The 22,873-nt window shown below is 33.2% G+C and overlaps 3 protein-coding genes across 4 annotated transcripts in view; 1 reads left to right on the top strand and 2 right to left on the bottom strand.

Annotated features, from left to right (window-relative positions):
- Positions 1-639: 639 nt before the first annotated feature.
- LOC138136287 (kinetochore protein NDC80 homolog) lies at positions 640-4,439 on the bottom strand. The gene is made up of 15 exons (XM_069055429.1): positions 4,239-4,439; positions 4,048-4,189; positions 3,968-3,997; positions 3,805-3,915; positions 3,537-3,756; positions 3,353-3,486; positions 3,215-3,305; positions 3,047-3,165; positions 2,872-2,995; positions 1,882-2,087; positions 1,717-1,833; positions 1,445-1,657; positions 1,273-1,388; positions 1,121-1,223; positions 640-1,066 (listed from the first exon to the last, which is right to left on the bottom strand). Exons 1-15 carry the CDS (start codon positions 4,316-4,318, stop codon positions 956-958), a joined length of 1,917 nt encoding a protein of 638 aa, XP_068911530.1. The 5' UTR covers positions 4,319-4,439; the 3' UTR covers positions 640-955.
- A 42-nt stretch (positions 4,440-4,481) lies between these two features.
- Positions 4,482-5,309, top strand: Pfdn5 (prefoldin 5). The gene is made up of 4 exons (XM_069055432.1): positions 4,482-4,695; positions 4,753-4,887; positions 4,944-5,018; positions 5,066-5,309. Exons 1-4 carry the CDS (start codon positions 4,594-4,596, stop codon positions 5,216-5,218), a joined length of 465 nt encoding a protein of 154 aa, XP_068911533.1. The 5' UTR covers positions 4,482-4,593; the 3' UTR covers positions 5,219-5,309.
- Positions 5,306-22,873, bottom strand: part of Sol1 — a 240,512-nt gene continuing 222,944 nt past the window's right edge. For both annotated transcript variants that reach the window (XM_069055430.1, XM_069055431.1), the window contains 5 exons: positions 20,912-21,098; positions 20,302-20,492; positions 20,001-20,208; positions 6,184-6,434; positions 5,306-6,017 (listed from right to left, as the gene is read on the bottom strand). In XM_069055430.1, the coding sequence (XP_068911531.1) occupies positions 5,956-6,017; positions 6,184-6,434; positions 20,001-20,208; positions 20,302-20,492; positions 20,912-21,098 (899 nt within the window). In that variant the 3' untranslated portion in view covers positions 5,306-5,955. The remainder of the gene's footprint in view (positions 6,018-6,183; positions 6,435-20,000; positions 20,209-20,301; positions 20,493-20,911; positions 21,099-22,873) is intronic.

The following is a 22,873-nucleotide window of genomic DNA, read 5'->3' as shown; positions in this document are numbered from 1 at the left end:
ATTGAGGTTATTTTCGTGTAATTCAATTATAACCTAAAATAGATTTATTATGCCAAATCACAATATTGCCAACTAAAATGTCAGATTTTCATAGACAGTCCGAATTTGAAACAATCGTGAACGGATAATAGGTTTTTTTGTCGCTTGTCATCTCTTCTGCTTCTCTTTCTCGGGGGAGTCTGTAAGTGTAACCCCTAGAGAACGCGTTCCCAGGTGACAGACGAGTCATATCTGGGCAAACGACAAATATCGGTCTCGTAGTCTCATGTAGACGCTACAAGCCGACCGGAAAACATCGTCATTAGTTATGTCAGTTTCGTCTCGAAGACATCTCTAAGAGTATATAGTGTTCCTCCACGTGTTACCCTGTCGCTAAAGTAGTCGACGTTTTCATTTACAGATTTTTCACAAGTTTATCGCTCCGCCTTCGCGCAATATTTTCAAGGTCACAACCCATGAAAGAATCCAACATCTTATACCTTTCGCGGACCAATAAGTAGCGTCAGATCCAGAGTGGACGGTTAAAAACAGCGACTGTTCTCCATGTTAGGGGCGGCTGGCAATAAACTCGTCAACCCGTTTGGCAAGCGACGCGTTTTAACACCCTCTCAATACAACAAATGCATCTGCATATGCAAATCCTTGATATCTTTTTATTCTTAAAGTCGCTCTTACATAACTAAAAAGTGACTTTACACATTGGGCCGTATGACTTCCCATTCGTTAAGCCTTTCATTAGCTAAATAATTGATTAGACAAAGTGAGAGTATATGCCAAGCACTATATCAGACAGAGACAAAACAATTTAACGACGTTCTTTAACTTTAATGAAAGGGAAATCATACGGCCCATTATGTTTAAAATTTATATAACTATCCATTTCATTTATTTACTCGTAACTATTATCCAATACTTGAAATCTTAAAAAATAACGATGACCTATTTGAAATACATATTATTCTTTTAATTCATCCAGTTTGTGTAAATCTTCTGCAATTTCATTTTGCACACTATCAACCTTTTTCAAACTTTCTACAAGCATATTGAAAATGTCCGTGCGGATGGCCTGCGAATCATATGCATAAATAAAAATGTACATGTTAAACGACGAAATTCTTACGTTCATGTTTGACAAATTACTCATAATTATGTCGCGCAACTTCACGAAAAACTCACAAGATTGTTCTTTTAAAGAGTCAAAATCCTCTTCTTTCTTCATTTTCCTGAAATTAACTTTGTGAGCTAGCTTTTGACAAGAAAATATTTGCTTACTGATTTCTCAGATCCTCTAACGTCCGTCTCACTTCGTCCACGTTTGGTTCAGATTTGCTAATCTTGTTGACTCTTTGCGCAAATATTTCCTTACGTTCTTCGTGTTTTTTCAACATCTACAAATTAAAAAAAAAAAAAAAAACTTGTCAAAAATTTTCACAAAAACCCTCACATTTTCCTTTTCTTCCGCGCACTTTTCCAATTGTTTATTCAGGGACTTCTCAGTTTCTTGTAACTTCTGAATTGCCGTTTTGAACGTTTCAATTTTCTGCTCCAAAGCTGAATTATCTGTTTTCACCTTGGAAAGTAGAGACGTTGTGAGCCTGATCTCTTCATTAAATTTATTCTCAAACATTTTAAGATTTCTACAAAATGTCTGCACATCCTGTGGATTAGAAAAACCGAAAGTAAAATTGTGTGTCTATTACTGATGACATCACTCACGTTGGTAAAATCTGACGACGTAAAATTTGTGTCCTTCAGTTTAAGAATTTTTAATTCTGGTTCCCAGACACATAGTTCCATCACACTGTTATTTAAACGATAAACTTGAGTCTCAACCTAAAACCCATATTATGTAAAAACAATTAACATGACCGATCGACTCACCTTTTTTTTTGCTTCTGCTAATTTCAAATCGCACTGAGTTTTGACGTGTTGTTTTGCATCGATTTTTTCTTTCTTCAACGCGATTGTGTGTTTCAATTCATCAATGTGTTTCAGCATTTTTGTTTTTTCGTCTAGAGTATAAGGTTGTTTGTCCAGCGCTTCGTGCAGTTTTTCTACCGCTGCTCTTTTTAATCTAAGCAACTCTCCTGCAAGCAGTGCAATTTTTGTGCTTGTATATAATTTTTTTAACTTGCTTGTTTAACAAAGCTGTTAACGCATTCATTTTGAATGCGGTAATAAACCATTAACACATCCGAAATCTAGAAACTTTTTTCAGTTGGTAACACACATTGCTGGCAGCAAATTTACTGTGGTATTCTCTGCTATTTCCGCTATTTGAGTGCAATTTCACTTGCAAAAAATTACAGTTATGTTTAGTCTACAAGATTCAAACTTAAAATTTTACTTTAAATGTCAACTTTGAAATAAAAGTGTCACCAACTGTCACAAAATTCTCTAAATTACCAAAATTGATTGTATTTGTAAAAAACAAGTATTTAACATGCAAATTAGAAAAAAATTGCATAAGAAACGTATTTCATAAAACTTAAGACCACTCATCATTCACTTCAAAAAGAAATTCGCAAGAAACCAATTCTATCCAATAAATAAAATTTTATTTTGAACTTAAGTTTTTTTGTTAAACACTGTCAGAATTTGAGAATTTTGTCTTGTGTGTGAACGGATTTTGATAAATGTCACAACTTGTCAAAACGAAACGTCAAGTTATTTCTTTTTTTTTTATTTGGAGCCTTTACGGGGCTCGTCCAACAAAAAAACTTCGTATTCAACTCGTTCGTGTGTAAATTGGGCTTTTTTTAGCATGAGTGGACCTTTAAATCGCTCGTAACGAGCCAATTTACACACGAACTCGTTAAATAAACTACTATTATAAAATTCATGTCTTAATGTGCAATTTTAAACATGTACCTATTTTGTTTTTTTTTGTCTTCAACATAGCAATTTCCTCATCATTATCTTCTTGTTTTGCTTTGTTCTCATTATAAAATGTATCAATTTCTTCTTGTAATTTATCAGTTTGTTTTTTAATCATCTGTAATTGTTATCATGAGAAAAAGTAACAACAAAATCTACAAAGCCTCACATCATTTTTGTTTTTTTGTTCATTTATTTCCATGGTTTGTTTCTCCTTCAACATATATAAATTCGATACTTCTTCATTCAATTTTAGTATCTCCCCTTCATCAATATTTAATATTTTAGCTAAAATAGGTTGTCAGTTACTCCATACATAAATTAGATAATCTCATACCAAAGTTTTCCCCAAACATTTTATCTGCACTTGTTTGATCCGCATTATTATTGTATTGTAAATATCTCTGTATAATGTAATCTGTCACACACTAAAATTACATATTATTTTTTACTGATGTTTTTTGACATTTTTTACCTCAATTTTTTTATATCTAGGGTCCTCTGCTAAATCTTCAGGAACAGTCATATCAACACGCTTTATCACTAAAATCAAATCCACTAACCAGCTAAGGATACTGATAACTTGAGGCCAAGCATGCATTGTGTTGACTAAAAAAAATAGATTAATATAGTTTTCTCAATGCATTTAATTTTTTCACCTGTCTTTAGTAATGAATTAGATATGTTCCCTGGGTAGTGTAGTTTTTTTAAAGTGTTAAGAACTATATCTTTATAATTGGTGGTGTTAATTTCAACACGGGGATCAATTTCCTTCAGCAAAAGATTTATCACATAAACAAATGTATTTATAGTGGGTGGCTTTATTATATCAGGAATATTCTCTGGGCAAGTGGGGTGGTCTTGAAGGTAAATATGAACCTGCAGGAAGAAATACAAAATCACTCATATTTCAAATTTTTTACTCACTTTCTGATACTGCGCTGAAACCCATTTTTTATCATTGACATATCTTTCTGCTTTTGCAGATCCAAATTTGAATGGAGACTTACTCTTAGATCTACTAGATGAGGGTGTATTCTGCACATACCCAAAATTATTTTCTGTGGAGATGATACTTTTAAATACTTACCGATGTTGATCTCTTAACACCAGGTATACCCTAAAAGCAATTGTGTATCAAGTGTTTCAATTGAATGTGTGTAAATATACTATTGTTGGAGTTGTCACAGTTGATCTTTTCCCACTTGATAAAAAACTTGTTGATCTTTTAAGAGTCGGGGGCATTAATCTATCAAAAGATCCTGCTCGACTCTTCTTGGCGCTGCTGCAAGAAGCGTCCTTCGAGCTTGTCCTGTACAAAGAAGAGTTAGGATTTTGAAGTGACCAAAAATTTTGCTAACCTCAATACGGATTTCGATCGTGATCGCGATTCATTTTTTGGTAGGGGTATATGCGAAGAACTGTTGGAACGTTTTAACATCTTGGATATTAATAAATTCACTTTGAAAGCGGTTTTTACGCAAACTTTCTGAACAATTTCATGAACTTCAATAATAACGAATCATTGATTCGAATGGGCCAATCAACTGTCGAGCTAGAAATCTAGAAACCTTTTATTTATAAGTTTGAGGTTGGTATGTGGTCGCTGTCAATTGTCAAAACAAAATGTCAGTGTTGTGATTTTCTCTTGTCAAGTGTCGAAAGTTGCTCGAAAAAGTCGTTTATAAATTAATTTGTTGTAAAACTTGCCAAAAAATGGCTCAAATATCCGCAACAGAACAACCTAATATGAAGCAAGTGGATTTGACAACCTTAAATATTCAACAACTGTCAACATTGAAACAGCAATTGGATCAAGTGAGTAACATAACCTAAATCGATCACACATGATTCAGAAATTTGATCTATCTTTAGGAACTGACCCTTTTCCAAGAATCTCTCGCTTCCCTAAAAATGGCGCAGACGAAATTTCAAAATTCTGGAGAGTCTCTGGAGAAGGTCGGTCCAGAATCTGAAGGCAAAGACATCTTGGTCCCATTAACCGGCTCTGTATTTATATCAGATTTATCAGTGTATCTTGTATTTTTAATTATTTTTTTTATTAGATGTACGTTCCGGGCAAACTGCATGACACCAGTAATGTGATAATCGACATAGGTACCAGATATTATGCAGAAAAGGTGAGGTTTGGTTGTTAAAAGTACAAATTAATTACCATCATGTTTAGGATATCGATGCTGCTAAAGACTACTTCAAACGTAAAATTAAGTTTGTTACTGAACAAATGGAGAAAATTCAGTATTTGGGTTTGGAAAAGAGTAAAATTAGGGATGCTATTGTGGAGATCGTAGAAATGAAGTTGCAACAACAACAGCAATAAACAAAATTTTCTCATCAATAAAGTGTTATTTATTAATGTAGGTATGTATGCATCTTTTATGTAATAAATTACTAAAACTCATTATAACAAACATTGTTTTATTGTGCACTATATTTTTTATTTTATGTACAAAGGGTCCTTGTTTTCACAGTCTACTAGTATGAAAGAAAGTAGAAATTAGACAGTTGAAACAGTTTATTGTTGGTGTGTTTTGCGTAAACTGAAACAAGCCTCATAGATTGAAGTTGACACAATTTACTGTTTCATTAAAATAACATCAACAAATAGATTTAAATCAACTGATGATAGTATTTTCCTACCATCATAACAAGTGGCTCATTTATCCATAAATTTCAGGAACCAAACATTATTAGGACTTAAGTAAATATAATGTAATTATAGTGAGATTGTTGTTTTTTGTCTTGAATAAATGAGCCTCATAGATATGTCTGTAAAATTAACAGCTATGTTAACATATTACACAGTGATTTTAGAACAAAGTGGATGCAACGTTAATCAAGAATTAGTCACTTTATAGAATTGCCTAAACATTTGTTGACAAATTATATTTAATAAACATAACAATAATAAATATAGACGTAAAGGGGATTATGGTATTTTTATACAGCCTTGGATTTAAATGTACAAATTTTTTTAAAAGATTTTAAATTTTACGTTTCCTTGTAAAATTCGTCCTAAAATCGTATTGCTTTGAAACGATTATTGTTTGTCACGGCTTATGATGATATTTTGATTAGCAATAGTACAAAAATGAAAACAAACACTTCTCCTGGTTTACCTGAAACAAAAATAAGATTAGATGAAGTTAAGCAACTGGAATTGGCGAAATTGTGATTTAACTGGAAATTATTAAATTTTTTCCGACTTCCAAACAAATCAATAATTTCGCCAGACGCGCCTCGCGTTTATCAAATTATCAAGTTTTGTTGTTTGCGAAAACTTACCAATAATTGCACAGCTTCCGTTTGTTTTGTCAGGTTTGGCAGTATAAGTTTCCACTTCGTCCAAAAACTGGTAAGTGGCGTTGAAACCAGTTCCATCAAGACGATCGTTCGATCTGAAGGTAACTCGAAAGAATTTTCTATCTGATTCGATGTCGAACTCTTTTAACTGACCGCAGTGTCGGGAGTATTTTCGATCGCGCGCCATGAAGTTGGAAAATTCGACGTAATCGCTAGCCGAGATCGCCTCACATCTGTAATTTTACAATCGAATGTGAAATCTAAAAGTGGAAGAAAATGTCTGATGCATGAATACTGTAATAAATGCAAGACGGCAGGAACAATAAAGTTTTATTTTCCGAAACTAGTGGGTTAAGGTCGTAAATAATTTTACATAAATAAAATCCGGGTTTGATGGCTCGAATCGGTTTTAAAATATTTTCTTCGGCATTTTAAAATGTGTGTACGTATTCTGGAATGTAATAATAATAAATATCAAGGTGAAGCTGTAATTTTGTTTGCTTCTGTACGACGAACGTACTTGCGTCTAAACAGCTTTAACTGTAGCGCTTAATTGATTGTAACGGCTGACACAAACCATTATGGATATAGCACTTTACATGTGAGCTTTGCTCTCACACTGTATGAAATTTTAATTTTAATGTTAAAGGCAACCGTCCTACTCTTAGCGTAGTCGTACGTTTAACGCTTTGTTCTCGTCGTTTTATTACATACTAATATTAAAAGAATAGTTATTTAATAAACTAGTTTGTTAATGAAGGCGATTAAAAATCGAAACTGTTTAAAGCACGAACGAGTGTAGCGAGTGAGTGCCTTTAAATAGTTGAGATTATTAATTGCCCATTAACAAACGAGTTGATTACAACATTTTTTCGTTGACCGCAAACTTTTTTTGGTAATTGTTCACTTTAACTACTTCTGGAATTTTCGCGTTTTTTCTGGCTAGACACCCTCAGGGCGTCCTCCTAGATCGTTTCCCACCATGCAAACCTTGTGCAAATGAATTTTCCTTACCCTTTAGTTAAAGTCCATTCATTTTGTATTGAGCTTTTCAAGGTCAAATAATTTAAATTTTGACTCTGTAATTATGTTTTGTAAATAGCGACATGCATCTAACCAACATAATGTGATTTAGCAATGCTCAATTCAACGTTTACGGTGTTTACCTGCGTGTCATTATTTACAAAACATAATTACAGAGCCAAAAAATAAAATTATTTGACCTTGAAAAGTTCAATACAAAATGAATGGACTTTATACTAAGACATTGGCGCGACCTTGACGCGACCTTGAAACACAACAAGAGAGAAAAAAAAAGGCATTTGCACAAGGTTTGAATGGTGGGAAACGATCTAGGAGGACGCCCTGAGGGTGTCTAGCCAGAAAAAACGCGAAAATTCCAGAAGTAGTTAAAGTGAACAATTAAGTACCCTTTTTTTTGTGACAAAATTTTAAATTAAAGCCAAATCAAAACCAATTTCATCTTTTTCGATAAAGATGAGACCTTATAAAATACCTTCATCCTTTTTTTTTGTCCTCAGGATAGGCCATTTTTAAATTTTTCAACACTTTTTACAGAGAGTGTCAGAAGACGTCAACTTCATTCACATTCAATTTCACGTAAAAATCACGGTTGCTAAGAAAACCTAGTTACCTTTGAAAAATATGACATGCGAATTATAATCAAAAAGGTCAGCTTTTGAAAAAGTGAATTCGTAATTGTGCAGTTATGGAGCTATAAAATATAGAAAACCCTGCTGCATTACCTGCTATAGTGTTGGCAAATGCAAACAATGCATGTTCGAGGTTGTTTATATGTATATCAAAATATCATCAAAACGTCAAAATCGCAAAAATCGTTGATTAATGAAAAATAGTGTATTAATGAGGTCCATTAATACACTATATTTTAGACAAAATAATTCATTCATATTGAAATTAACAAGCGGCCAACGGAAAAAATATTTAATATTATGTAAGTACAGTCGCGAGCAATAAGTTTTGGTCGTCAAGGTCATTCTTTCACGCAATTGAAAATGCTCCATTGTAAAACAGTCGTCATTTTTTTCTCTTTTTTTTGACACATTATTGACATGCGCATAATCAGCCAGGGATTTTTTTTAAATTTGTGACAATCTAACCAAATTTTGAAATGACATTGACGACCAAAATTTATGGCTCGCGACAATACCTAATAAGTAAACCAACGAAATAGAATCTTCTGCAGAATATACCTGTTACAAAAGAAAACTTGTCGATGTTAAGATACCAATGCAATGAAAACTTTTTAAATATGGCATAATAACGAAGAATTGTAGTAGGTATGTATTTCCAAAACAGTGGGTCCGATTGTCATCAAAATCAGGTTGTTTGGGAACCGCTGAAAAATTTAAAATTTCGCGGCCAGTTTTGACGTACGACCAACCATCAACTTAAAAAGTCAAATTTTTATGTCATTCGAGGTTATGTTTGATTTTTATTGGTAGGGGAGAACGGGGGAAAGTAAAAAAAATACCAGTTTAGGTTACAATGATTTACTTTTTTGGGCACTAATCAGTCTTTTAGTTATCTGTCTTTCAGTACTTACTAACAAACATTCAAAAAATATAGGTATCCTTAGCTAGTTAAAATAATTTTTTTTATAAATTTTACTTTCGCTCCCATTACCCCGCACATCGGGTAATGAGAGCCAAAAAACCTCCATATGTGTAATGAGAGCCATCTTAATTTGTTTATATTTTTATCCACATAACAGGAACTTAAATAAATTAAAACTATAAAGTAATCAACAAAATATAATATAGGTATAACAAAAATAGAGCATTTTTAAAAGTAAAAATAACCTAGCTCCCATTATCCGAAAGGTAACCATCTCGCAATAATGAAACTAAACTAAAAAAAACATCGCTAAATAATTTATCTTCCACTTTTATCATAAAAGTTATGAAATAATGCATATAATAGGCACAAAATACAATAGAATAATAAAAGTTTAGGTACTTATTTTGGTTGCGAGATTTGGCATTTTTTTATAACGATGTCTAACGAAACTAACGTGTTTTTGTCACCGCCATGCGCGTAGTACTGAGCCGGCCAGTGGCGATCACGTGATTTAACCGAATGTTCCCGAAGCCGTTCTTGTCATTTTCGCTCGACTTGTACTTCCTGTCTGTGTAAACTATAGTGGCTCCCATTACCCGCTAGCTCCCATTCCCCCACTCTCCCCTAAAGTTTTTTGAGTTTCATCATGAATTTTTGATAACATTTGTAGAGTGATGATAAATAGTGCCTGCAACTTATTCAGAAAACAACAAAAGCTTAAACAACCAAGTAAGTATAGGACATTCATTTTAAATGTTGGGTAATGTTGTAATGTGAGTAAAAGCATAAAATGTAACATCAAAGAAGTTGCTCAAAATGCAAGGTTCAGCATGACGTTTCCAAGAAAGCCGAACTCGATTCAAAATGCCTCTGTTTTCACGAATTCCCTGAGCAGCATTTTGAAGGTAATGAGCTGGTGCACCGTGCACAATGGTGAAGGTACGGTCGGTGGACAAATAAAACTGGGACACTTAAAATTTAATCTATGTAAATCAGATCATTGAATTGTCAATATATTTGTCAGTGTCTATATAATATGCCATACCAAAGTTAACCTATTTGTGATAAAGCCGTAATTAAACGATGCAAATTTGTAAATTTTGACTTATGTGAGTGTAATTTTTGTCCCAGTTTTATTTGTCCATCGACTGTACCTACCACATTTCTCCTCGAATTGCTAGATAAATTTCCTCGAGTAATTCGGGCAAAACTTCGTTTAAAAATTGAAGATAACAGTCTACATTCAAACGGCGAGGTAAGATGTAGGTACGGACCTACGAGGTGATTTTCAATAATCCTAACCCACACGTTAATTGAAAATGACTGGTGGAAGGACGCTGTTGATTTCGTGAGGAAATTTTTCTTCTGCAACTAAAATGTCTCTTCTCGTTGGCAGCCAAGATCACGCTTATTGATTTCCAAACGCCCGAAATCGCGCGAAGATGCTGCACAACGTTTACAAAGGTTCATGCATTGGGAATGGGAAGTGGGTTTCCTTTGAGGAAACGTTTCACCACGGGCTTCGCCACACATCAAAACCATATTAAATTTAAATTGAGGTTCTTGTCAAAGCGAGTTAGGTTTGCGTTAAATGACAACAAAAAACGTCTATGATTTTTTTTTGGCCCATTTTTTTCATAAAAATCAGTGGCTCTCGAAACTTTTTTTGAAAAACTTTCAGCACAGCACCTTTTTCTCGAAAAATATCAACATTTGTATAAGGCATTATTGGCTCAATCGTTACCTATCGTGGATTTCTATCACTGGCTCTAATATCTGCACAACTTTTAAAGTCACCCTGTATATGATCTTTCGAAATATTCACGTGGAGTTGACAATATCAAGGTCAAATAATTTTATTTTTTGGCTCTGTAATTATGTTTTGTAAATAGTGACGTGCAGGTAAACACCGTTCACGTTGGATTAAGCATTGCTAAATCGCATTATGTTGGTAAGCTGCATGTCACTATTTACAAAACATAATTACAGAGTCAAAAAATGAGATAATTTGACCTTGAAATGTTCAACTCAACGTGAACAAGGTTTACCGTGTTTTTGAAGTATCCTGTCTATCTCTTTAAGATTGTTATAGCCTGTGAAATTTCATGGACTTTGAAGTTGTTCCGAAAAAAGTAAGCACGACCAACAAAACAATCTATTCCTAATTTTGCTATTGATAGTCCACTTGTACTTTTCACACTTTGAATTTGAAACACAAAAACCACAATTGGAGCTGTTCGCTTTGCTAATTACTAAATTTGACATGACAAGACGAGGCCGTTTCAATTCTTTAATAAACAATTTGTTATGATAAGACAATGAAGATTCTAAATAAAAAATCTACAATGTTTGAATTGTTATTGCTCAGAGCTTGTCGAACATTTGCCATTATTAACACTGAACTAAGAAAAAATAAATTAACTAAACACGAACCTTAAACCATTATGCGGTAGTGTGGTACGAGACCAACACGAAACTGCACGTGACGATAAAAACCCTTGTCCCTTGCCCCTTGCTCTGCAGAAATAGAAATAAGGTAGGTATGGCAGCCATGTTCCCAAGAGGGTAATACAGGCTGATCCACACTAAGAGTACGAGCCTGCAAGGTTCTGAATGCAACTCAAAATACATATTTCACACATTTCGGGATACAGTTCATATTAATAAAAACATTATCCTGGTCAACACTTTTTTTCCTGAAATCTAATGAGTGTTCCGGGGTACATCTAACCACCCTGAAAGGAAACACCCGAACGTTCGTAAATTTCCGAGAAAAAAAAATAGCAAATTTTGACTCATTTCTCGCGCCGGTGGACCAGGCCGAAGTCCAAATTTTAACAGAAAATGTTAATTTAAGGATGCAGTACATAGGTTCTGCATTAATATAGATTAATACTGAGATTTTAATAACGGAAATGGGGGTTTTAAATGAACCAAAAAATGTTATTCCTCTGAAGTTTTTGCGTAAAATCAAAAATAAAATGTTTTTTCCTCTTCCGGGGACATACGGTAGGTAGTTTTTGGAATGTAGGTAATTTTATTAATTATTACAGTATATTGGATGGTACTTACGTAACAAATAAATAATTGAAGTTTCAACAACATAAAAAAATAAATGTTAAACGTAAAAACAATATTTAATTAGACCGATCCTGGTGTGTAAGCATTTAGTGAGATCTTGGAGAGTGATTGAAGTCTGTGGAAGATGGTGGAATTGAACATTCCTTTACCCATTATATTCCATATATGTTCCATAGGAGTTAGGAAATGAGTCGCGGGATCTAGGAGGCCAAGGTAAAATATTGCCTTTAGAGTTTTCAGAGAAGTCAATGTTATTGTTATGCTGCTGAAAAAAGACTAGTACTTGTACATGGCTTTCTGATTAAAAGTAAATGTGAAGCCTTTCTTCACGTTGTCTTCTAACCTTACGACCACTATATATTCTCAAATAGAATTTATAGCTGAACACTACAGTGTTCCATATTCGACTGTTGTTGAACTCCATACCACTGCACTTGTTTACGGTGGTGCTCTGTCATCAGATGTAGCTGGCATCAATAAAGTCTAAATGACCTTGAGTGAAGGTATTCTGTTCTCATCATTACAGCCTCACCTTCTTCGACAAATCATTGATCAGAAGTCTCTCCGCTGGTTGCAAATCTGTTTTTTGCAGACAACTGTCTTAAACGGTTATCTTGGCTATCTCATGTTCTTTTCACTGGTCCAGAGCCTCTGGTTCACCTTTATCTTTCTTCTTCACATTCGATAAGTTCGCATGATAGTAGGAGCCCTATGGCCTGCCAATTGGGCAATCTCATGAAATGCTCTGGAATGTTCGAGACGAGGTCGACATCGAGGTAAAATAAAGACGCGTGGGACACGTGGGGTGAGTTGATTAGTCAGTTATTTTGGAGTGAGCAATAACGATTAGTGTAATTTATTAATCAGCAATGAATTAGTGTTGTTGTTTTCTACAAGTTTCTTTAAATCGGGGAATCCACAGTCAGAATATACGTTACTATATTGTTATTTATTTTGATATCTACTCCCTTTTCAGATGACGTTCAGGTCAAAGTTTATTACTTTACGTTTATTAGTTATTACATTACTAATTTGCCTAGTGTATGCTGACAGCGCGTTCTTTGGTTTTTGAAAAACCAATAGAGACCTCTTCGAATCGTGGAAGAAAACAGATTTGATGAGCGATGATTGTGATGATTTGGGAAGACCGTTTTTTTTTAATAACAAAAATATTAATGCAGATCTGACCTAATTGGGCTAGACATAAATGATAAAAAAATAGAGTCAGTTTAGATAATTTAATTTTTCTATAATTGATTCAAAAAATTGAAATTCACGCATAGTTACCTGTGCCTGAAGTGGGTCTTTTTCTGACGTGTATTTTTTTTGCATTGTTAGTAAGATCGAAACCATAGAAACCATACAAAACAGTGTGTGAAATGCAATTTCACGCATACGACTATTTCTGTTTTTCATTTCACGCACTGTTTTTTATTAGTGTTTTTTTTTTTTTTGCACTGCATTGAAACTTCAGAGTTCCTTCAAAAATTTGAATTTTTAATTTGAATTTTTTGAATCAATTATAGAAAAAATATTGTTTATATTTCGTGGGCGAAGATGTTTTTGTGCATTCAAAGGCTTATACTGCCTCGACCTTCGTCTCGGCGTAAAAGACCTTTTCATGCACAAAAAACACTCTTCGCGCACTTAATATAAAAATAACTATTTCAGACGTGTGTGAAGCAAAATCATTTTTATTTCAGGCTACAACAGGATTGGTGAATACGTGAGAACCAGATTTTATACAAAAGCTCTGTACCTTATGAGCGGTAAACGTACTTTAACGTCGAGTTATTCACTTTAAAAATTAAGGAGCCCTGTTGCTGCTGCTTCGCAATTAGAGATATGAACTTCCTAGCAAATCTCTTTGAAATAACAGTTTGTGATTTCATGAATTTAACATTTGTTAAATGTTATATTAAATATTAAAACTGCGACTGTTTTAAGATGTCTACTGTAAACACATCTAGGTATAGTCTTCTAAATTACATTTTACAAGTTTAACAAACCTTATTATTAACTTATGTTAGGTTAATTGCTGGAGTTGCTTTTGTTTATTTCGTTGATTATTTGATTCACAGACATTCCGGTCAACAGCAGCCTGTCAACCAACAATGAGTAAAATTGTTTAAGCTAAAATTTCACCGCCTGCATGTGGCCAATGAGAGACGAAATTTTCGGAATAATATCGAAATCAAGCCAATTTTAAATTCATTTACGTTTCGGCCAATAACATCTCGTCATTCAACAATGAGTAAAAAATTTCGGTCGGTAAAATTAATTAAACCAAAATTGTATTGCCTTCACCTCATATTTAAAGCCAATGAGCGAGGATATTTACGAAACAAAATCGAAACAAGCCTGTTTCATTCATAGTTGATTCAACCAATCATACTTCGTCACTCAACAATGAATACAAAATTTCAACTAGAAAAATTAATCTAATCAAAATTTTGCCAGACCCTATGGTCCAATGAAATCGCGAAGATACAGGTATGGTCTAATGAAATCGCGAAGCTAGAGTGTTTTCAGATGGCAAAATTTTTGTCATAGTAACAGGTTTAATATGACAATCGAATAAAAAGTCAAAAATTCATGAAAATAGTCCTCCGAATACCATTCGTGGTAAAATTTTACGACTGATTTACTCGAGTTTGTTGCCAATTTATCTCGTGACATTGATCAAAAACTACTCGTCTGCGACTCGTCGTTTTTTTAACAATGCCACTCTTGGACGATTTGTCATTCGATTGATATAAAAATGTAAAACTGGCTTTAGGTGCAACTAACCTCACTTTCGATTTTTGTAATTTTTATCATACTGCCATGCCAAAAATAAACACTCAAATGTCAAATAGTTTCAAACGTCAATCATAATGACAATAAAGTGTGGCTTACATTGACATTTTTTGAATTGACATAAATTTGACGTCTAAAATTCCTACAAATTACTACAAAATTTCACCACATGATATTAATGCGGGTGTTCCCAAAAAAGCAGACAAGTCCATAACTCCCTTATTTATAAGAAGATTTTAACTATTTATACACCAAATGAAATGGTTGTTAATAGGCTACAAAATGGCCTAATAAATTCATGTGTAGCACCAAGGGCTTCAATGGTGAACTGTCAAAATATTTTTTTTTCAAATGCGAACACATACTTTTTTTTTAGTAATTCTGATAGAGATTTTTATTCTGAAAACAACAATATATCACAATTATACTCTTACATAACAAAAATACAAAAAAGAATATAAAAAAGCGCTATGCTATTATCGTCTATGCGCTCAATTTTGCGCAATCCCTATGTTGTTATTGGTCATTTGTTTTTCCAGCTAACTTAATTTGGTTATTAGTATTTCACTGTATCGCAATGCATTCTGATAGCTTCTCGCTTGGTGCTCGTCATTTGTTTCAAAAGTTAGTGTTATTTTTTTATGCGAGGTTATATAATACTTTTGATACATTTTTGTTTTCAGAATAAAAATCTATCAGAATTTCTAAAAAAAGTATGTGTTCCCATTTGGAAATTTTTTTTTGACAGTTTGAGGTTGAAGTCCTTAGGGCTATACGTGAATTTAGTAGGCTATCTTGTAGCCTATTCACAACCATTTAATTTGGTGCATAGATAATTAAAATCGTCCGATAAATAAGGGAGCTATGGCCGACAGGTTTTGTACATAAATTTATTACATTTGTCAAAAACTGAGTAAGTGGCAATTTGCATTGGTCAGCAGAAAAAGATGGTTTCATTTCATAAATAACTTTTGGAAAATTACATGAGTTATGGTATGAAATTGTAACACATCCACTACACTTCCCCGATTTGTCACCCACCGATTACCATTTTTTCAAAAATACGTATAAATCACTTCTTAAACGAACAAACTTTTGGGAATCAAAATGTTCCCGTTGCTTTTAAAGTATACAGGTGATGTTGAAATACTCGTAAAAAAACTGTACCTAATTATTAACGACGGGTAGAAGTGATTACCAAAAAATTTTGTAATGAAAGTCTCTTTCTCCTCTTATTGGATAATACCGGCATTTTTATTCAAAGGTTAAACCCTCGAGCTAAAGCTCTCGGGCCTAACCAGAATAAAAATGCCCAAATTCAACTCGTAAAATTATCAAAGCAAAAAGTTTTCGTAAACTTGAAAAATTTATCCGATAAAAAAATTAGGTCTTGTTCTTTTACTTTCGAATAATTAATAATTCTATTGTAACGACATCTGATGACATTTGAATTAAATTTTTACGTGTTACCAACTAAAGCGTATTAATCATGGCCTTCTCGATTTTTTTTATTTCCGATCGCACGGTACTGTAATTAAGCGTTTTTCATTGGATAACAGGATTCATTACCCATGGCCCGTTGAATAATTTGTCTTCATAGTCAAAGAAAAAGTATAGTATTCTATTCAGGGATAACGGCTACTACTTGCTCGGATGAATTACACCACTATCATAATGAGTGGCACAAATGGGAGTGGAAAAGGTTACTTCATCCCCACCATTTCAGATAATTAAAAAAGGGTTACTGAACATTTTGGAAACCCCCAACGGCTTATATTTTTTTTGTACTTCTGTTTCAAAAATCCTGTAAGAGCTTGTATCTTGTTAGCAAAAGTGTATTTCTTCGCACAGTTCTTATCTGGATTGAATAATAAGTATTAAAAACTGAATTATATTTATTTCAATTGAGCCTGCAATCGCTGTTTAGTGGGGAACACTCTAATACATAATAAAAAGGCGGTAAAAACCTAGAAATTTATAGCAAATTTAAATATTTAAAGACATAAATTAAGCATACTTTTAAGAAAGTTACAGTGAAAACATTGAAAATGGCATACAATGATCCGAATCTCTTTTGGCAATATACCGGGTTACTGACGAAAAACCTTTGATACTGTATTTTGCTAATTTTTTATCCGATTGGAATAAATGACACATCAAATGAAATAGTTTGAAAACACTTTAACATTATCTGATTCGATATTTTTCGACATCTATTTTTTGCCAGACGATAGTCAAATTTTATTTTTCAAATTACACTGTATATACCTAAGGCATTCACGATCTTTTTGGGGCCGAGTTGGATATGACCATCTAGTGATTTTGTTGGCAGTACCTCGGTAATAACTAAATTCTCGAAAGGAAATTGACACTTTTTGTGTTAGGTTAGGTTGTTTTCAGTTTAGGGTTATATTTTCTGAATAGATACATTGCTGCCGGATTTCTTAAATCTGATCTGTCCTTTTTAAATTAAATGAAATCGTTTAATAGAAATTTTTTATCGTATAAAATTATTTTGGCAATTTTGACTATTCTTTTGACGGAAATTTAAATTATTTTTACATACTTAATAAATCATTTAGTTTCTTACGAATATTAAAATAATAAATATGGCAATGCGGTGACAAGAAAATGTCGAACAGACACTGACAGAAAAAAAAATTACATCCGTTGCATCACTGAGTCAGTTAGTCCAACATGAAAAGAAAAAATCATAGCCAACTCGGTCCCAAAAACATCGTGAATGGCTAATACTTTTTCTATTCGTTCTTATAGAGAATTTTCTTCTAAAGTTTGTATCATGTCCACGCATTCTTCGTTATCCATTGTAATGGCGAAACGTTAAAAATCGTTGCAGTTTATTACCAAAAAAATCAAACTGGTTTGACAAATGGCGTGAGTGACAAATATTCAAAGCTCACTTAGTCATTTCAAGCATTTAGAATAAACTTTTCTCTTGTTTACTTTGGTCACTTGATTTTTACATTAATTCGTTAATTTCTTGACTTTTATTTAATGTATGGATGGAGTTCTTTGCATTTTTATATTCAGAAAAAAGTCTCTGTAATAGTGAACAAAAAACTGTACAGTACCATTTGTTGTTCATCTGTCAAAAACTGAACGCAAGAAAAATATTAATTTAATTGGTATTGAAATGTTTTCAAAATAATTTAATTTGATGTGTCTTTTATTCACATCGGATAAAAAAATAAGCAAGATACAGCATCAAAGGTTTTTCGTCAGCCACTCGGTATATAAAGCGAAAGTCTTATTTCGCAACTGATGTATTACACCAAGAAAATCAAATCCTGTGCACATTCTAAATTGCCAACTTTTTTCAAAATATTTTTATTCATTTATTGCCGTTTATATTACATCGTCTTCTCGCTGCCCTTCCCTATACATAAAACCTTTCACAAAAAATACAGTTTTATAGGTTTAAGGTTTAACGGTTGAAATATCGGATATATTCTTCCAGAACAGAAATGTGAAAATAAAAAAAACTTCTCATCAAATTTTTAATAACATTTAATGTCAAGCGAATTCATTGTAGGCGTAACGATATCATATTTGCATCTACAAAATAAAAACAATATTTCGTAGTATTAAGTATTAAGACCGAATAAAGAATAAAAGCTGTATTTTCAACCAAATTGATGACAAGGCTTTTTATTGTAAATAAATGGAAAAATAACTAAACGTTTTCCTTATGATTATTTTTAATTCAATTTTAGTCTCGAATTTAAACTTTCAAAAAGCTAAAAATGCAACATCTACTGCCTCTTTTACTCTTTATTTCCACGAATAATTAGGTATCATATTAAAAACTAAAACAGAATGTTTGAAACAGTTTTTCTTACAACGGAACACACGTTCGTGCAAAAGTTAGATATTATACGTAAAACACTTCACAATAAACAGATAGTGGACAACAGAGTAGTAAAATTTGGTAGAGCACTTTTGAAACACGTGTAACGCATTCTTCGAAACAAACAAATTACCACGAACTCTATTTACTGTAATTACTGCTATGTCGTGCTTTCGTCGTGGAGAAATAAAACTTGTTCTGAAAGGAACGTAGACAACTAAAATACTTGGTTGAAACCAAATCTATGTCGGTGCTTAACAAATCTACAGGGTATTTTACGAGTGATAATCATTCCCACGCAATTAAAAATGCAACCCACAATTCATGTGGAACGTAAAGCTGGAAATCGACGCAGTAAATATCCAACTTTACCTTCCCAATGTATTGTGGGTTGCATTTTCAATTCCGTCGGACGCATTATCATTCGTGAAATATTCTGTATAGCAACTTTTCTCGAAACAGTAAAATTTGTACTATGTATAATTATGGACAAGCAAAATATTATTATGTAGCAGTGATAGCATTAAATAAACTGGCATGATCACGCAGAACAACTATGTTTTAAGGGCAAAATGTTGTTGTGCCAGTCCTGCATGTATCAGAGGCACAATTGGCAGATTTGTGCCACTTTAAACTGAATTAGGCAGCATTTTAGAATTCTTACATTTTTTTTTTTAATTATAAGAAATTAAAGAATTCTTGGAAAAGCTGTAATATCACATTAATTTTATTTAACAAGCCTTTTTAATTTGGGTTTTTATGGCGTTTATTAGATCTCATGAATTCTTTGCAGGTACCGTTCAACAAGGAAATTATTAATAAAAGCTTTGAATGAAGAGATATCCCAACGATAAAGGCAAACTAATTAACTGGAACGCATTTAATAAAGCAAAATATTTAATTTTCTATGTGTCTATTTAAATGCGACTCATACCGGGTGATCAAGAAGGACTGTTTAAGTTGGCAATACAATTAAGAACATTTTATTTTTCTGCTATTTAGAACACTGCAACCGGATATGTTTTGTTGGTTTATTTGACAGATATCTGACATAGCATTAACAACGACAAAATGGTAGGTTATGAGAGCAAAAATTAACGGCAAAAAGAAATTAATGTTGGAATTCAGAACAAGAATCTAAAAATGAAAGGAAATTCTCGAAGAGCTCCCCATTTTGGTCTAAACATAAATTAACTCTTCTCTCGAACGATTCACCAGCATGTTTAATTTAATTTGAAATGTCAAATTTTGTTTGTCAATGATGCGACTGTGTGAAGCCATCAACAACCGGAAGTTGTACTCCAGTTGTACCATTTAAAAATAAAATTCAGTATTACCAACTCAAACAGTCCTTCTTGATCACCCCGTACTTCTTGTGATAATTGTTTTTAGATCTCTCATGTCCATTTTATCGGCGCCAACTAATAAAAAAAGAGATGTAATAACTTACGGCAGCACTCCTTCGACATCGAAGTAATTGAAGTGCAAATGTACTTTTTCCTTTTGGTTTCCGTAAAAGAAATAGTGACATTCCGTGTCTCTCGGGTAGAAACCGGGATAATTAGGGCTGTAGAAAAATCCACTTTTAGATTCGTTACTATTAAATACGAAGGCACATGGGTAATCCGGCAGCTGTGTGCCGGTTTTAATACCAAAATCTGGAACAGAAGTACACATTATTAAATTCCTATTTGAAACCTCGCGAGAACTTTTTACATTATTTATTAATTTTTTTCAGTCGCAAGACTTACTTTCAGTGAAACTGTATGTCGCTTTAAAGCCCCTCGAATATCTCGACGCGTAGAGACTTTGAAATTCTAGCTTAAGCCTAGGACCGTTGGACATGACAGGTTTGGGCAATGTGCTACCACAAAAGCTGTCGATTTTTTCCATTCTACCGTCTATGTGGACGAAGGCCATTAGGGAATCCTGGTTGTCACATCTGAATAACATTGCATACTTTAGTTGTCTGCATCAAGCCTTCCAGATGGCTTTATTTGAATTTATTACGACAGGGGAACACTGCCGGACACGAGAAATATTTTAAATGTTATTAAATAAACGGTAGCGCATTTTTTGTTAGTAAAGAGACAATAAATCAATTCTTTGACCTCATCGTAATTATCTTGTAAACTCTATGGAAAAAAAGTTTCAAAAGGTTATTTCGTTTTTAATAGGATTTAGTATTCCTGCAGTCGGGTTAACTTCGTTTGGAAGTTTCCGCCGAACTGGATGGTGGAGTAAATCTCGTTTTATTTTAATTAGACTTTTTGTCTCTTGGCATTAATAACAATTTGAAAATTTAACAACTGGATTAAATACAGACGAATGATAAATGCCACTGAATATTTCAATACTTACTCCGTGGAGTCGTCCGTGGAACGGTACAAATTGAAATCTTGGAAGACGATTTGGACCCTTTCTTTTCCGCGTCCTTGGAATTCGTATCTGCACGTCGTCCGTGATGGATAGGGTGCAGGATATGAAGGACTTACTATCGTACCGTTTTTATTCGTATCGCTATTTATCACTACATCACAACTGGATCCTACAATAATAAATGGTGCTTTCAGTTGGTTAATCGAATTGCGCCCGCAAATCTGCAGAACATTTCCGGCATCATTAACTACTTCAAACATTTATTACGGAGGAAAATGTTAGTCGCAGGACTTTTCCGCAACAGTCTTGTATACAGTTCATTCTATGACGGTTTTGAACCAATTTATGACAAGACATATCCAGGAAGCATCTGCTGTCTAAATAAAAATCTGATCAAAAGTGCTCTGTCACAAACTGCTGTTTTACAAGTGATAATGAGCCCGACGGAATTGAAAATGCAACCCACAATACACTTTAACTGGACCCGGACAATATCCTGGTTAACTTTGCAAATGTATTGTGGGTTGCATTTTGAATTCCGTTCTCATTATTATCCCTGAAATACCCTGTATTTTACTCACCAGCTTATCAAATTTTGTAGCTGTCAAGTGTCTTTGTTTTTCATTTTGTGCTATATTGCTGTTAATTTTTTTTTCCACAACTAACTGATTCATATACGGTTTTTGACATACGTCCAAATGAAACCATAAAGTTTTATTAATAATACTCACAATTTACGAATTCATAGAAATTATAAAATTTCCAACACAAAAATAGCTTCAAATGAATATAAAATCGTTTTCAATTCTTTTCCAATCTTATCTTATCTTGCGACATTCTCGGGTCTTACGACTAACTAATAACTAATATAAAGTGATGCATCGAAATGTTTTGCAAATTTATGGCTTTATATTTTTTATGGGTTTTTATGGATTTAGTAGTTATTTTCATGCTTTTGCTAATTATTTCTGAATTTGTATTCCACTAAGAAGACATAATTAAACTACACAAGAAATCACTTAACGTACATTTAATTTGTTGGTGTAATTTGGATAAGTGTGAAATTCTACAGTGGTAGGGTGAAGGTTTTCACGATCGTTATCACATCAGTTGCCCGGGTCTCTGGCATGCGTTTAAAATCACTAGTTAGGTTCTGAGGAAGTTAAGAACGCAGGTGATGAAACGTCAATGCTTGTAAACAGATATTTTAGCTGCTGAAAAGTGTTTAGTAAAACTGAAAGAACTAACCACGAACTAAAGACATTTGAAATTGAGTGTATCTATACTAAAAAACAAAACACCTTAACATTTTAATTTCAACTATTTTTCAGTTAATGTATATCTCAACACTTGTGTGGTAATATACATCTTAGTTAATATCTTAGTTCAAATCCACGACGGCACTTGCATTCACTCTAAGAATATAAAAATACAGGGTGTAAAAATGGCACATGATTTACCAAACAAAAAATTCTAATTCGAATTTGGTCTTAGACGAAGAGTTTTTAAATAATAGTAATACCTAATAATAATTATTATTATCAAAAATAACATAAGATATATCTGTTCCAAATTCACATAATATAACACAGACATATAACACAAAAATTAATAAATATTTAGAGTTCTCCGTTGCTATGAGAAATTTTTGGTGTTTAGAAAAAATTTCGATTTTACCACTTGTAATTTCAGCAACGCGAATAGTACCGCAATCTCTTTTTAAAAATTTAAAAATTCTGGATTTAGATAACACATTGGTAGTTGAAATTCAAAAAGGTATATTATTATACTCATGTCACATCGTGGGGAAGTTCCTTAACATTGACACAGAACATAATACACAACAAAGTCAAAATGCGGAGGCGAGACGCCGGTAATTAAACTAGGCAAAAATGAATAGGGAATTCCACAATTTTTCTTGGAAAGCAAAATAATTGCCCCAAT

Source organism: Tenebrio molitor, chromosome 8, assembly GCF_963966145.1.
Source record: "Tenebrio molitor chromosome 8, icTenMoli1.1, whole genome shotgun sequence".
NCBI classification, from domain to species: Eukaryota; Metazoa; Arthropoda; class Insecta; order Coleoptera; family Tenebrionidae; genus Tenebrio; species Tenebrio molitor.
This window is presented reverse-complemented; position numbering and strand designations above follow the sequence as displayed.